The 15,565-nt window shown below is 36.9% G+C and overlaps 3 protein-coding genes across 3 annotated transcripts; 2 read left to right on the plus strand and 1 right to left on the minus strand.

Annotated features, from left to right (window-relative positions):
• Nucleotides 1-1,360: 1,360 nt before the first annotated feature.
• On the plus strand, nt 1,361-7,548 carry LOC120261743 (E3 ubiquitin-protein ligase SINAT5-like). The gene is made up of 3 exons (XM_039269725.1): nt 1,361-1,797; nt 6,399-6,785; nt 6,952-7,548. Exons 1-3 carry the CDS (start codon nt 1,555-1,557, stop codon nt 7,312-7,314), a joined length of 993 nt encoding a protein of 330 aa, XP_039125659.1. The 5' UTR covers nt 1,361-1,554; the 3' UTR covers nt 7,315-7,548.
• Nucleotides 7,549-8,038: 490 nt separating this feature from the next.
• LOC120261486 (UV-stimulated scaffold protein A homolog) lies at nt 8,039-12,104 on the minus strand. The gene is made up of 2 exons (XM_039269399.1): nt 11,882-12,104; nt 8,039-10,337 (listed from the first exon to the last, which is right to left on the minus strand). The coding sequence occupies exons 1-2, from the start codon at nt 12,089-12,091 to the stop codon at nt 8,574-8,576; spliced, it is 1,974 nt and encodes a 657-aa protein (XP_039125333.1). The 5' UTR covers nt 12,092-12,104; the 3' UTR covers nt 8,039-8,573.
• Nucleotides 12,105-12,700: 596 nt separating this feature from the next.
• Nucleotides 12,701-14,058, plus strand: LOC120262020 (protein ELC-like). Its single transcript, XM_039270054.1, has one exon. The coding sequence runs from the start codon at nt 12,814-12,816 to the stop codon at nt 14,041-14,043; it is 1,230 nt and encodes a 409-aa protein (XP_039125988.1). The 5' UTR covers nt 12,701-12,813; the 3' UTR covers nt 14,044-14,058.
• Nucleotides 14,059-15,565: the final 1,507 nt, after the last annotated feature.

Here is a 15,565-nt window from a genome sequence, read left to right on the forward strand (position 1 = left end):
AGTACATGAATTTTTTTTTTTTTAAATACTCTATTCAGTCATTTTAATATGAGTCAATTTGTCCTTTTGATTCTTTTAATATGATTTGTTTATAGTATTTTAATTTTTGAGAAATGTAAGTCCTCAAAGGGACCTCTTAAGGGTAAATTATATTATAGAATTAGATTTATATTTTTCAAAAATTAAAATACGGGCAAATTATATTAAAGGGACCAAATGACAAATTAACTATATTAGAGGGACTAAATAGGGTATTCTATTTTTTTTTTTATTATTCTTTTTATTTTGCATACATACAGACATATACGTGTGTGTGTGTGTGTGTGTGTGTATTTATATATGGTACTTGTATACAAAACATCAATGGAGATAGTTTTTTTGTGTTTGAGAGAATAAGATGGGTAAACAAAAGAAAGGACATGTATTAAAAACATTTCCTTTTTTTTTTTTCCTTTTCCTTCTTTCTTAGCTATTCACATTATTCAATGTCTCAAATTATAAGTTATGCCAACTTATTGAATCATTCCATACATGATTTATCATTAGAAAATTTGTTTCAAATAAAAATTTCCAGAAATAAATGATGATAATAAATCACACATTTTGATGGCATCTCACAAACTCCCCCTTCAAGCAAGCCACCATTTTGATTTGATTCAAAGGAAAATTCTAATTCATTTTTTTTTAAATTCAAAAATAAATTTAGTAAAATTTTAAATAATAGAAATCAATGCACAGCCTAGTAGTTTTTTATCTTGTTAATCTGCAAGAAAATAAAAATATTTGTCATCAATTTGTCTAAAAAAAATAATCAATAATTGCATATAAATCTAATAATCTTTAATTTAAAAATAAATAAGAACTCAAATCAAGTAAAATTCTAAAAATATAAAATAATCTTATAAATTAAAGATATACATCGCTTAATTATTATTCCAACTTGTGACTATCGCTAACAACCACGCACCTTCCCGACATTCGTTCCACAGTGGGCCCCCACAATTTTCGAAGTATTCAAACAAGTATTCATCTACTTCTGTCCTGCACCGTTAGATTGTCTCGAGATTATACTCTAAACCAAATCTTGAGGCACATCTACGGTCAAAAACCAACACTTCTCCCGAGTCCAATTTGCGAAGTTACCCCAAGAAATGAATAATTTCATAAAAACCAATATGACCTAAGGTCAACTGTCAACATACCAAATTAAAATTTTTTATATAATTTCCAAAGTTTACAGGAGTATATATGAAAAAAAAATTTAAAAAAACATTATTCTAAATTAAGCGAAGAAGTTTCAAAGCGAGAAGGACTAAAAATAAAATTAAAAAATTTAGAAGGACGAGAATAGAAAAAGGGGAAAAAAAAGGAAAAGCAACGAACACAAAGACAAGGGTGGCGGTTTTCCTCTCTGGCGATCTCTTCTCTCTCCCTCTCTCGCTCGCCATTCAATCCCTAATTCGATCCTTGAGTGGGATGGGGAGAGGGATGTGAGATTTGGAATTGGGGGGGGAGTGGATTCCTTGTTGGCGTTTTGGATTTTGTATGAATTGAATGGATTTGGATAGCATTGAGTGCATCCCATCGTCGCATGGGATCGATGACGAGGAGCAGGAGAGTGTTCATCACCCATTCGTGAAGATTGGGTCGGCTGGATGTAACGGAGGCGGCGGCGGCGGCGGCGGCGGCGGAGGGGTTGGGATTGGGGCGGTGCATGGGTTGCCGCCGGCGACTAGCGTGCATGAGTTGTTGGAGTGCCCTGTGTGTACTAATTCCATGTATCCTCCGATTCATCAGGTTGGATCCCGATCTTGTGATTCATTTTGTAAAATGGGATTTGGTTTGTTTGTTCTGGTTTTTTGTCGTAATGGATGGGGATGTTAAGGCTAAAGGTGGTGGCTTTAGCCTATTTAGGGTTTATGATTTCTTGATGTTGAGCAATTGATTCCAATTTTGGGGTTTTTTATGAGGAATCTGATGATCTGGAAGCATTTGGCATAAAATGAGGAAATTGGTGTCAATGTGACTGTTACCCATTGCTGAATGTTACCGATCTGAGATTGGTTGTTATTGTATGGGAGGATCCGAAGAATTCATGGTATAAAAACGGTTTCTTAATTGGGCTAGTCTTACTTCGATTATTGTGTTTTATGATTTATTAAGGATTTATTGAGGATGAGATTGGGGAAAAGCTGATTTTGGGATCTGAAGCAATCATCTATTTAAATGTTGGATTTTTTAAAATTGTTTGGTAATTCCTCTCCATGGTTTTGATTGGCATCTGAATAAACATAGGTATTCCATCTTTTTACTAGTAACCGCACAATACGTTTTTTGTTCGTGTGAATTTCCATTTAAATAAAAAGACTTCAGATTCTGGTATTCGCTCAATTGTTTCCAGATGAGAGTCATAATAATGGAGTAAAATGTCAACGGCTGCTGCCTAATGCTAGTGTAGAATTCAATTATTTTTCTCCCAAATCATTGACCAATCTGCTATTTTTTCTTTGCTTTTGCTTTTTCCTAAAACTTAGTTCATTGTGACGTTTGAATTTTGTATTTTTATTGTAATAGTGTTTCCTTGAGGACTTTATATATATATATATATATAGAATTGATGCAGTAATGGTGTTTTCTCCTTGATGGTTTCTATTGAATTCACTTTGTTCTAGACGACTTAATTCTTCTTGTTGGAGCACCCTGTTCAACATATCTGTTGATGTGATAAATTTGGATTGCAGAATAATTTTTATATAGTCTGGAATTGTTATTTTCTTAATGTTCAAGTCTGATGTGTCTCATAATCTGTGAGTGGAAACTCATTGCTTTTCAAACTTATCTATTTGATTTTTTTTAATCCTCTGCATTTGAATGAGTCAATTGTCAATATAATGTTTTCCAATTCCTTCTTGGGTCATCTTTCTTGCTGCTTCCAAAGCACATCAGTATAACCTACTGTTTTCTTGTATGAACCGCAAGCTGTTATTACCTGAAATGAAAACTAAAACCTATTAATGGGATATTTTGAAATCATGAAATAATCTACTCAGCTTCTAGGAGTTCAAACTTAATTTATTTGTTTTTGGTTTAAAATGATTTTTGAATTAAAGATTGCCGCATTTAATAAGTTCTACAGAAAGTCTTATTCATAAAACTCATGTATTGAAGTAGGCCAATTAGGTTCTCATTGCATTTTTTGGTAGTTTGTCATTCTGATCATAAGTAGTCTTTAGCTTGAAAAAGTTATTATTAACAAATTTGTGATTTCTATGGAAGCCAGGACAGGTCACTGACTACCTATGGATGGCAACGTTGAGAGGAGAATTGCATCTCTCTTAATGATTATACATTGTCAAAGCCCCTATAAAATTTCAGTGTTGACATTTTTAGTCTTCTGCAATATAATTTATTTATTTCATTTTCTTTGACGTTCCAAGGCCTGTCCATTGTTGGAGATATGATGTTTATATAACAAACTCATCACAAGATTAAAACGGTAGGATATGACGGCTAATACTAGAAAGCTTAGTGAGAAAACCATTAGAGAAACAAGAATATAAGATGGGCTTGTTTTGATTTCAATCCTACCTATGGAGGGAGAAAGCTAATTTATTTTGGACAAATAAAATGTGAACAAAGCTTCACATGCATTTGTTATTTTATTTTTTTATAATTTACCAAAATAGTTAACAGAATTTACCTAAAGGGAAAAGGTGAAGTGGTTGACACCATTCGACGCACCTTGGGCGCAAGGGTCAACAGCCTGCGCCTTTACAGGAGTTAGGTGGGCACTGTTACAAAGGTGCGCACCTTTGAGCCTAGGCGCAAGGCGCAAGTTGTGCGCCTAGGCGTGCCTCCATAACATCAACAAATTAATTTGGTTATTTTTTAAATATTTAGTTAACTTTTAATCTTATCCGCACATCTTGATTAATTTGGTTATTTCCTAAATATTTAGTTTAACTTTTAATCTTATCTGCACATCTTGATGATTAAAAATAAAAAAGGCCCACATACAATCCACGCATTGACCCTATTTCTTTACAAGATATTGACCAATGTTATTAAAAGCAAGAAAGGCGCTCGCCTAGGTGCTTAGGCGAGGCGAGGTGAGACCTTAGCGCCTCAACACCTTCTGTGCGACGCGCCTTCAATGAGGCGAGCCTAGGCGAGCTCTTTTTGCCGGGCGTTAGGCATTAAAAAGGCACGTCTGTCTTATTTTTCTTGATATAGGCCTTTTATTTAATGCTTGCAATTAGTGTTTATTGAAATTCTAAATAGGCACAGTTACTAATAAGGTATGAAATAAATTTAAGGGAGGAAAATTAGGTGGTTTTAAAAAGGCACACTTATTAATAAAGAAATAAATTTAGAGGAGAAAAAATAGGAGATTTAAATGCATAATTGTTATTTTTTAAAGCTAATGATTAAATTAAGGAATTAACTAATCAGTTAGAGATATTTGAAGAGGTGGCAAAATTAGCACTTGCCATAAAAGTCTGAAAAAAAAAGGATAGCATACAACAACAAAAAAAGAAAAAAAGATGAAGATGGAACAAGGTTGGTGTTTTGGTGGAAGCATGTGATTTTAATTATTCTAAAAATTAGATATATATATATATATATGTAATATATATATATATATTAACTAACGCTTTACTTTGTTTGGGCGAGCGCCTTTTGTGGCGCCTCTCACATCGGGCAATAAAATGTCTTAGCTCCTTAAGTGCGCTTAGCGCTTTTAATTACACTGAAATTGATGAGGCAAATGAGTGGTTGATGGGTAAATTAGATGAAGAGCAAGGAGACAAAGATCAAGTATTTGGTGATGATGACCTTACTTGGGATGCGGTTGAAAGAGTTGTTGGGGTTGATGAAAGCGCATACAATACTCGAGGAGGAGGAAAAAGAATAAATTTTATTGCTTCGAGTTCTAGGCCATCGAAGGGGAAAGATAGCGCATCACCTACTAGTTTGAGAACCCCCTTAATTCTTAATTCTTAGAGATGGTGATGATGAGGAAGAAAATTTTGGTGATGATTATTTAGATGAAGAGAATTATAAATTTGAAGAGGAAATTGATGACGTTGGTAGTGATGATAATGATGATGGACTTGATGATTTTGATGATAATCACTAAAATCTAGATGTTATTATACAAGTTAGGATTTGGACTCGATGCATGCATTATATCGTATTATCGCATTTTGTATTAACTATTAAACATTTGAAGATTATTTTGCATGTTATTATGTACTTTTTTTTTCTAATGTCTTATTGTCTTCTATGATATTAATCTTTAGGACATTTTAAAACTTTAATACAAATTAATCTTTAGTACAATTTTTTTTTTATTTTTCAATTTTCTTTAGTGGTGACTGGTGCGTCTAGTGTCGATCGGGCGCGCACCTGCGCCTTGCCCCTAGGCCCCAGGACCCCCTTGCTCCTAGATGCGCCTTATGCCTATGACAACCTCGGTTGACACTTATGAGGACTACATGTGAAGATACACATCATGCACAAGCAGAGTAGAATTTCTAATGCTTAATAAGAGACTCAATAATATAACTTAGAACGTGAAAAAGAGGTATCTCTTACTAGCATTGAATTTTCCCTAGTATGTTGTTTAACTGAGAACAGGTTGGGTTGCCTTAAATTAAATGGTTTATATGCCCATTTACATGGTTAATAGTTCCATATGTTCCGTCGATTATACAAAAGAATGAACAGTTAACTGTTCCTTTGTTTAAATAGTCAACAATCACTAGTACAACCATTTTGGGTTTTAGTTGTCATTTGTTAACCGTAAATCTTATTCTTATTTATTACATAGGATCACACACCTTAGTTTTTTTTTTTATACAAAAAAAATGAAACAAATTTAGCTGCTGGCCTCTCTTGGGATTTGACTTAATCATGACACTGGTGGCTGGTAAAAGTCTGCTCACTCTTGGTTGGTGAGCTGACTGGTGAGTGAGGGTTAATAGCTACTGTTTATCTACTGAGTTGGAACTTTGCAGAGTTATTAGAATTACTGCTTAATTAGTCATTATGTTTCTTTGATTTAGTGTTACCTATCCGCATGAAGTGGATTTATTTGCTATCATTATAGATACATTTGGATTCATTCTTGAAAATATTGTTAGTAATGTGAATTGTTGAGCTGAAATATCCGCAAGCTTTTCAATTGTTGCATTGTTATGAATTTTATTTATAAGAAACACAATCTGCATATTCACGAGTGCTTTCACATTCATAAGAAATTTAATTCTCTTTAGATTAGCATGGTTAGCCATATTCTTGATGTCTGAATGAACCATCCAAAAATATTGTCATTATTTGATTTACAAAGGTTGCATTTTCTTCAAGTTTGTGTGACAAACATATGCTTTCCACAGTGTCATAATGGGCATACACTGTGTTCAACCTGTAAATCAAGAGTGCATAATCGTTGCCCTACTTGTCGACAAGAGCTAGGAGATATCAGGTGTTTAGCATTGGAAAAGGTTGCTGAGTCACTTGAACTTCCTTGCAAATACTACTCGCTGGGATGTCCCGAGATCTTTCCATATTACAGCAAGCTCAAGCATGAAGCTCAGTGCAATTTCAGACCATACAACTGTCCATATGCTGGGTCTGAATGCTCTGTTGTTGGTGACATTCCTTCCCTAGTTGCGCATTTGAGAGATGACCACAAAGTGGACATGCACACTGGGTGCACATTCAACCATCGCTACGTCAAGTCTAATCCCCGAGAGGTTGAAAATGCAACCTGGATGCTGACTGTAAGTATGCACGTTGCATTTCGTAATTTTGCTGATCAATGCTCCAAACTTTGCTGTTTTAAGATGATGGTCTGGCACATGCAATTAATTTTCTAGCTTTCACACGAATTTGTCGCTTGTTTATTTAGCACTTCCATCTGATATATCCTTAAATTGCTATGAACAGGTATTCCACTGTTTTGGGCAATATTTTTGTTTACACTTTGAGGCTTTTCAGCTCGGTATGGCCCCAGTGTACATGGCTTTCCTTAGGTTTATGGGAGATGAGAATGAGGCAAGGACTTACAGCTACAGTCTAGAGGTTGGTGCCAATGGGAGGAAGCTCATCTGGGAGGGCACTCCACGTAGCATTCGAGACAGCCATCGCAAGGTCAGGGATAGCCATGATGGCCTTATAATCCAACGAAACATGGCACTTTTTTTCTCCGGAGGCGACAGGAAGGAATTAAAGCTGCGGGTCACTGGTCGGATATGGAAAGAACCTCAAAATCAGGAAACTGGAGCTTGCATACCTAATTTGTGTAGTTGAAATTTGAAAGCTCACACTGGCTTGCACATATTGTTGTATGTCTTGGTTTATGGTTGTGCTGTATGTACCACGCCAACTTCTGTTTGTATCTTTGGCAGTTCTCTTTCCACCCCCTGTACTCTGTATTTTAACTATGATGTGTGTGATTTTACTGAAATTTGAGCTCTTGTCACATGGATCAATAAGCTTTTCTTATTATCTCTTGTAAGATGGGATCTAAATTGTTTGTTTCGAGTTTGATTATCTTGTTTGTATGAGTTCAATCGAATTCTTTTTCTATCAAAAGGCAGGAAAATTCTATCTCACAAAATTTTCAGTAGAATTTGTTTCATTTTTTCAGTGTTTATTTTTGGAAACACTTGATTTTTTAAATTGTGCTTGAAGATACATTATGATGCATTGAAATGGATGTGCACTTGCACTATAATTTCCTTAAAACAAAAGCGAGAGATAGCCATCTTGCATGCTATACTGTCCATGTTACTTTCCAATCAATCATGATCACAGCTCAAAAATCATAATCAGGACTTGTAGCCATTTCATTCTTTTATATATTGACCATAATCCAGGTACCATTTGAAAACACAAAATAAAAAAAAAGGACTAAAAAAGAAGAAAAAACAATTTGAAGAGGACTTTGTAATAACCTCTACTCTGAGGAACATCAAAGGCTTTGTTGCAGGTTGTTAAAACATCATTCTATAAGCCAGATATGATACAAAACTATAGCCGGAAATTCTTTTCTTTCTCATACTGAGATGAAACGGTGCAAATGTAACAACTTTGCTGTATTTATTGTTATAATGATAAAAGAACAAAGTGGTTTTCTCCCCACTCTTTACAGAGATAAAAGCAATGATCTTCATTTAATCAGTCTTTCTAATCTTCCAATGATCTCTAACCATGGTCAGTGTTCTAAATTTAAATGACCAACTCATTGCACATCTCCCTCCCTGCAGCAAGTAAATACCCTATGCTGAATCTGGAGACAATATCATCCATTGCATTAAGGTGTCTTTTCTCATTTAAGGATTCCCAACAATCAAAATTCAAATTTCCGCTTCATAAAATATACTTGTGCTTTGTAGAGTTTGATTATGACTCTGAAGCACCTTCATCCTTCAGTGATGAGCTAAAAATTTTTTTTTTTTTCTCCATTCTGTAACTGCTACCAAGGTCTCCCTGAGCTTTGTGTCAATCAATAGTATTTCCAAGTTCACCTGGAACTCCTAAGTTACAAGAATTCATATATTTTCAGTCTACCACTGATTGGGGAAAGCTTCTCGGTATTTTAAGTCCGCCCCTTGCATAAGCTGATGGATTGAAGCATCAGTTGCACGTGCGCTCAAAAGCCTCTTTGATATCCTATCCTTTGCAGTAATTTTCTTCCGCAACATGGAATTAAGTGTTGGCTTCTTTGTCTTGCGACCCATTTTGTTGTCCTCAACCGCTTCCTCATGTTCACCGAAAGCTTGGGAGTAGGAGGTTGAAGCAATTGCTGCGTCCCTTAGAACAGCTTCATTATGCTCACGAACCCTAGCAAGTTTCGCCCGTTTAGATGTCTTCTTCATATCTCTATCACTTTCACGAACATTTTTAACTGCCTGCTTAAAAAGTCGATCAACTGTAAGCTTGTCCAGGTCAAGATCTTGTTCTGTATCTATTACGCCACTTGCAGAGGGCTCGTTTATGGACTCTACACTACTAGGAATTTGTTCTATCGGATTCCCCTCAGCATCTCGAGGTACAATGAGTCCATGGAAAGGACAAGCTTTCAGATCCCTTCTCTGACAGAGTCCCCCTTTCTTTAATGGAGCATTACATGGTTGGATCTCAACCGGCTGTTCTTTATACACAGTTCGGTGCACACTCAACTCTGCAATTTTTTCTGCTGGAATGACGGCATCAGAATCCACCCGACCCCAGTGGCTTTCAAGCTCCAACCCTCTTTGGTTTGCAGGAGCATCTCGATTTAAGCCCCAGTTGTCCAAGAATGGACCCCATTCTACTACTGGTGCTATGCTCAAAAGTTTGCGTTTTTCTGGGGGCAAATTTAAGAAACGGGTATCAGATGATTTAGTGACATGAAGAGCTGGAGCCTTATCATTGTTGGCAGTAACTGTATTAACAGAATCCTTGGCTTCACTATTAGGCCCACTGGATTCCCCAGGAGCATCGATTTCAATCTTACCATCTTCCCACAGATCCTTCTCATCATCATTTTGGACAGGACCATCAACAAAAACACAGCCTAGCTCAGCGCATTTTTCCTTTGCTGACAAAATATGATTGCGAAGGTCAATGAACTCCTTCAATGCAGTATCCCTAAACTTATCTGTAACATCGACCCTCACAAGAACTGACATCCACTTTTGCACTAGGGGCAAATGCTTTGAGATTAGAAGCCTGAGTAATTCCCTCAGAACATCAAAAATCGCCATGTTTTCACTGCTTTCATATACCTTCTGTCCCTCTTTTAAAGCATCCAGTCGAATCTGCTGCAATGCAAGAGGTCTAGATTCTTCCAACTCATCATCGTCAGAGGCAATGTAACTAACAAATTCATCATCCCCTTTTGCATGAAGAATTTCTATACATTCACCGATTTCATCAATTGTTGACTGAATCTTGTCCTTGATCAAGGAATAGCATTCCTTGAAGTTTTGAAATTTTTCGAGTAAGATCTGTTTTGATCTAATTTCCCTTTCTCTTCTCTCTTGTTGCAACCGAGCTGCATTTTCCAATCGATTAGGAAAATGGAATTTAAGGGTGTTCTTCAGGTAATCAAAACCAAGTCTGAGCTGCCTGTAGTGAATTCCAAAAGAAGTATTCCATTTCTCCAGTAGTTCTATGCTCTTGGAGCGTAATGTGGATGCAATGGTTGAAGGGGGTGGAAGTGGCAGATTTCTCCTGAAACCGATGCTTAAGCTCAGGAACTGATCAAAATTTACTACAAGGAGAGTTCTGAACAACTTGGATCGCATGAACAATTCATCAATGATAAGAACAGTCAGGTACCTAACCTGTAGCACATGCAGGATTTGATCTACTAAGAATTTGTTCAATTTTCAAAACAAATGCACTTTCAACAGAGCACATAGAAGGAAAAATGAAAACAAAAAAGATGAGGATGAAGATGCAAGCAACAGTCTTCTGATCAATAACACACAGAAAAAATTCTAAAAATTCATTCAAAGTAAGCCTACTCTGTCAAAGTTTCTTGAGGAAAAAGTATTGTGATTGATTCTTAACTTGATTGAAGCAACTCCCTTCTTCACACACACACAAAATCAATTGCCAAGACTACCAATTAACTGATAGAATTTTCTAGCTTCCTTAAGTGCTTAAAGTTTACAGTTTTTCCAAATTCAAGTTGGCCATTTTTTCTTGAGAATCAAAAGAAAACATCAAACAGAACCACAATAGAAGATTAAAGAGCACCATACCTCAAACTTTAATTAATAGGTAAGAACAATGATACCAAAAGCGGGAGGTACAAAACACAAATCCAATAGAAAAAAGAAATGATCTATTCAATTGAAGACAAGCAGAGGGTTTCTAAATGCTCCCTATCCAACACAAACTCAACCTCCTCATGAGAACCCTAAATCCAGCTCCTTAAAACAAATAGCCAAACCAAAGCTGCACAACACATCACTAAGAAATTTTATTTTACTTTTTTAAAAACCTATGGTATTAGAATGAAATAAGTTCTGCTTTTTGGTATTACTAAGAAGACATGTAAGGGGCTCGAGTAAATCACCTGAGTTGTTAAATCCACAATTATATGACGATTTGAAGTCCTCTTAATTTGAGTAACAAATACACATATCATCTTTGCTTCTCAGTTTGACTAGCTGCTTAGTAATATAGAATCATGCAATTAATGAATTAACTCTCAAAGTTCTCCTAGTCAAGAAAAATAAAGAAACAACATAAATATTGAAGAGCAAAAACATTAAGGTGATGCTGATACAATCATTTCAGAGAAAAATTTTAAAAGATTGCTCCCAAGAAGAATCACTAAGAGAAGTATAACACACAATACGCTATCTACCTATAAAAGAACAACCACACAAGCACCGATCCAAACAATCCCTCAAAGATTCAGAATTGAATTAAAAAAACAAAAAGCTCACATTTACAAGGCTATGCAGCTATGCATGCAATCACACTAGATTCAGCCATCATATAAACCAATGATTTCCAAACCTGTATTGTAAAAACCTCTCACGCTAAATTCTCAATCGCATAACATCAAACCATATTCCCCTAACAAATTCCCACAAAAACTTAGATAGCCAGGATCAAACCTTCACTTCTATCGTTTGCCCAGCCACAAGATCCTTCTTTTGTCTCATAAAACACCACCATAACTCCAAACAACAACGCACAGAACCAAGATTTCCAAAAATAAAAAATAGCACGCCAAATACACCAATCAAGTCAAATCCATCCACCGCCTCAAAAAGATCAAATCTTTCCCAAATCAAATCACTAACAACAAACAAAATCAAACAAAATACATCAAATTTTCACCAAATTAATAAACAATCAAATCAATCACCTGCGAATGCGGCTTCTTCATCTGATTCATTAGGGCACGGACAGCGTCACGGACCTCATCATCAGAGGACCGCACAGCCGATTTGATAGCCTTGAGGAGGCGAGGATCGACCTCCTGATCCGTGGAGTCAGTGGCCATCTCGATCAAGCGCGCGACCACCCCCACCGCTTCGATTTCTCGCTCTTGAGACATCCTCTCCTCGCTCTCCATTGCCTGCCTTCGATCAAACAACGTGATTTTTATCATTGTTCTCAAAGGTAGACCAATACTTTTGCGGATATGTTGACTACTACGTGGCATTATCTTAGTCGTTGGATCCAGGATCAAAAGATATAATGGTCTTTTACTGCATTTTTTTCAAGAATTTTTTTTAGTGAATTTAAATTTTCTTAAAAATTTCACATGGCTCTATTTTATTTGATTTTTATTATTTTAGTATTCATTAAATAGTAAATTCATTTCAATAATTCATTAAAAAATTAATTTAAAAATAAAAAATAAATTTATTATATAAATACTTTTAATATACTAACAAGTTCATAGTTTAGCTATACAACTCCATTTAAAGATTGAGATAGAAAATTTTTATTATCCCGAATTCAAATCTTTCCGATAGTGATCTTGATGTGGATTCGGGTTTGTCACCCAAATCTCACATCGAGGTCGACGGTGTAGGATTGGATGTTCAATTATTGGTCTTGTGTGCTTCCCCAACTGTGTGATCTTTCATTTTGTAAAAAAATATATATATATATACTTTTAATATATATATATATACATGCCTTTCACTGTAAGTAATTGAATAAATAAATAAATTAATTAATCAAAGAAACACGGAGAGAATTTTCAATCTTGCCGAGCAGAGGCATCAAGCAGCAACCCTAATCCTCTCCGGCGATCACCATCTCCATCTCCAACTCGATCCTCCGGTGATGGCACCGCCACCGCCCGCGCCGCCATCCATGCCCTCTACCCAGGGCGCGCAGTACGCGCAGCAGTTCCTCACCACCGCGCTCTCCCAGCGCGGCCCCTCCGCTCTTCCTTACGCCGAGGACGCCAAGTGGCTGATCCGCCAGCACCTCGTCTCCCTTGTTGACGCCTTCCCTTCTCTTCATCCTAAGGTTACCCACTTCGTTCACAACGATGGCCGCACCGCGCTCCTTCTCCAGGCCGAGGGCACCATCCCCATAGCCTACCAAGGCGCTGTCTACAACCTGCCAGCGTCCATCTGGCTTCTCGAGACCTACCCCCGATCCCCGCCGGCTGTCTTTCTCACGCCGACGCAATCGATGCTCGTGAAGCCCCATCACCCGCTGGTTGACCGCTCCGGCTCTGTCCACTCCCCTTACCTTTTATCCTGGCTCTTCCCGTCATCCAACCTCGTCGATCTTGTCCGATCCCTCTCCCATGCCTTCTCCCTCGATCCCCCTCTCTATTCCCGTCAAACACCTTCTGCAAACCCTAGTCCTAGCCCTAGTTCTAACCCTAACCCTAATCCTAATCCTATTCCTATTCCTATTCCTTCGTCGCACTCGTCCCCAGCACCAGCAAGGGTTTTCTCATCATCGTCATCGCCGTATGCTCGCCCAGCGGCATCGGTCGAGGACCCTGCTGAAGTCTTCCGCCGCAACGCGATCTCGAAGCTTGTTGATACGATCCATGGAGACCTTGCTGCGCTTCGTAAATCTCGCGAGCTTGAGGTGGAGGGGCTTTTCACGACCCAAGCTGGTTTGAAGCAGCGAGAGGAGGAACTCAGGAAGGGATTGAGAGAGATGCTGGATGAAAAGGAGGCGCTTGAGCAGCAGCTGCAGATGGTACTTATGAACACTGATGTTCTTGAAGGATGGGTGAGGGAGAATGAAGGGAGGGGTAGGAGGATTGGAGATGTGGATGTGGATGATGCTTTTGAGCCTTCGGATCCATTATCCAAACAGATGCTGCAGTGCACAGCTGCGGACCTGGCTGTGGAGGATGTCATTTACTCACTGGATAAAGCAGCACAAGAGGGATCGATTTCCTTTGAGATGTATTTGAAGAATGTGAGGGCCTTGTCTAGGGAGCAATTCTTTCATCGCGCAACCGGAGCAAAGGTGAGGGCTGCACAGCTTCAGTCTCAGGTGACGAGCATGGCAGCGAGGGTGCCCCCACAGTATGCTTCATAGTTTGGGAATGATGAGGTTAGCTGACTGTTAAATCTTTAAATACTATATTAAGTGTTTGATTGTTTTTCTTTTAATTTGTGTTGCTTGAATTGATTTATGGTTTGTAATGGTGCATTGATGTATATTCTGCTCTGTGAACATTTTAGGATCATTAATATACTCGATTTTGAGCTATATTGTATTTTTCAAAATCGACCACTTTTGATGATGATGATGATGATGATGATTATTATGATTATTATGTTTTCTGGAACTTTATTTTCAGATTTGAATATGTATGTAGCTAATGGCTTGATATCATCATCACCTGTATTGGTGCATGATTTGTTATAAACATGTCATTCTTCGCTTTGTTCAATCATTCTTTTATAAGTTGGTTTTCCTTGTTTGTCTTCACTGTGATTCTGGTCTCTCTGTGGATGTCTACCTCTATTAATGCTTGTAGTTTTGAGCTCCCACCTTGTTAGCAATGGGCAATTGTGAACCATAAATTTCATAAAGGGTTTTATGAGTCACCAAACAGTTTTTACTTCTTTATGATACTTGAGCAAATACAAGTAATAAGTAATTCCTTTTATGTTCTTCTGGTATTTAAAGTAAGCAAATAGGAAAGGTCTTTTCTAGCTTGAGATTGATATTAATATTGAATTTGTTTTATCTGATGAACAAAGCTAGACTAATGTAGCTTTTCAATCGATACATGCAAATTCATGGAAGATGGCAAGGTTTACAAGAAATTATTTTTCAGTTACATAACTATTAGGAAAAGTATCAACTTGAAAATATTCCTCCTCTTAGAATGAGTTCTGCATGTCTTTATATTTTGATTGCCAGAATTAAGCCATATATTTTTACTTAATAGCTTTGCTTTTTGTGGCTGGTGTAAACCCCCTTCATATATGGGATGTACTATCACATAGCACTTGTTGGTTAGGCTGTAGTATTTTTTTTTTTTACTCCTTTGCCTTTTGGTTGTATGGTGATTCTTAATTTCTTATGCAATAATCTTTTTTGTTGCATTGATGGTGTGTTTTTTTTTTCTACATCAATATACATTTTAAATCTTTATAAGTCACTCCTTTATTTTGATATTTTTAGAATAATCTTACTAACCAAAAGAAGAAGTGAAACAAAACCCACCTATAATGCTGTTTCAAGTCTTCACAGCTTCATTAGTGTAGATTTCTTTATCGAAATCACCCAGTTGTCTTTGGAATCCATTTAGGAATTTAGGTTCTTTGTGCTTTTTTGTCAGATTTGTATAATCTCACAAGTTTCAAATTTTATGGTTTCCTTGCTTGCCTATTAACGAGGTTAATTGTATGAAATCAACTCTTGTGATTATACTATCTTTCTGACCAGCAGATCAGCTTCCATTGATAGTCATGAATTGATCTGTTCGGTTGAAAATCCCTAATTCGTTTGCATTCATTGTGTTTGCTTCTTGTCTTTTCATCTTCTGTCCAATGGAAACAATCAAGAAAGTTGCTGCTGGAATAGAACATTAAGAAATGGTAGTGTG

Source organism: Dioscorea cayenensis, chromosome 5 (assembly GCF_009730915.1).
Source record: "Dioscorea cayenensis subsp. rotundata cultivar TDr96_F1 chromosome 5, TDr96_F1_v2_PseudoChromosome.rev07_lg8_w22 25.fasta, whole genome shotgun sequence".
NCBI classification, from domain to species: domain Eukaryota; kingdom Viridiplantae; phylum Streptophyta; class Magnoliopsida; order Dioscoreales; family Dioscoreaceae; genus Dioscorea; species Dioscorea cayenensis.

Excerpts from the sequence above, each read along its gene's own strand:
- LOC120262020 (XM_039270054.1), top strand. The coding sequence starts at position 12,814 with ATGGCACCGCCACCGCCCGCGCCGCCATCCATGCCCTCTACCCAGGGC.
- LOC120261486 (XM_039269399.1), bottom strand. The coding sequence starts at position 12,091 with ATGGAGAGCGAGGAGAGGATGTCTCAAGAGCGAGAAATCGAAGCGGTG. Across the intron at positions 10,338-11,881 it reads TGAAGAAGCCGCATTCGCAG|GTTAGGTACCTGACTGTTCT; the intron begins GTGATTGATTTG and ends CATGTGCTACAG.
- LOC120261743 (XM_039269725.1), top strand. The coding sequence starts at position 1,555 with ATGGATTTGGATAGCATTGAGTGCATCCCATCGTCGCATGGGATCGAT. Across the intron at positions 1,798-6,398 it reads TGTATCCTCCGATTCATCAG|TGTCATAATGGGCATACACT; the intron begins GTTGGATCCCGA and ends TGCTTTCCACAG. Across the intron at positions 6,786-6,951 it reads ATGCAACCTGGATGCTGACT|GTATTCCACTGTTTTGGGCA; the intron begins GTAAGTATGCAC and ends TGCTATGAACAG.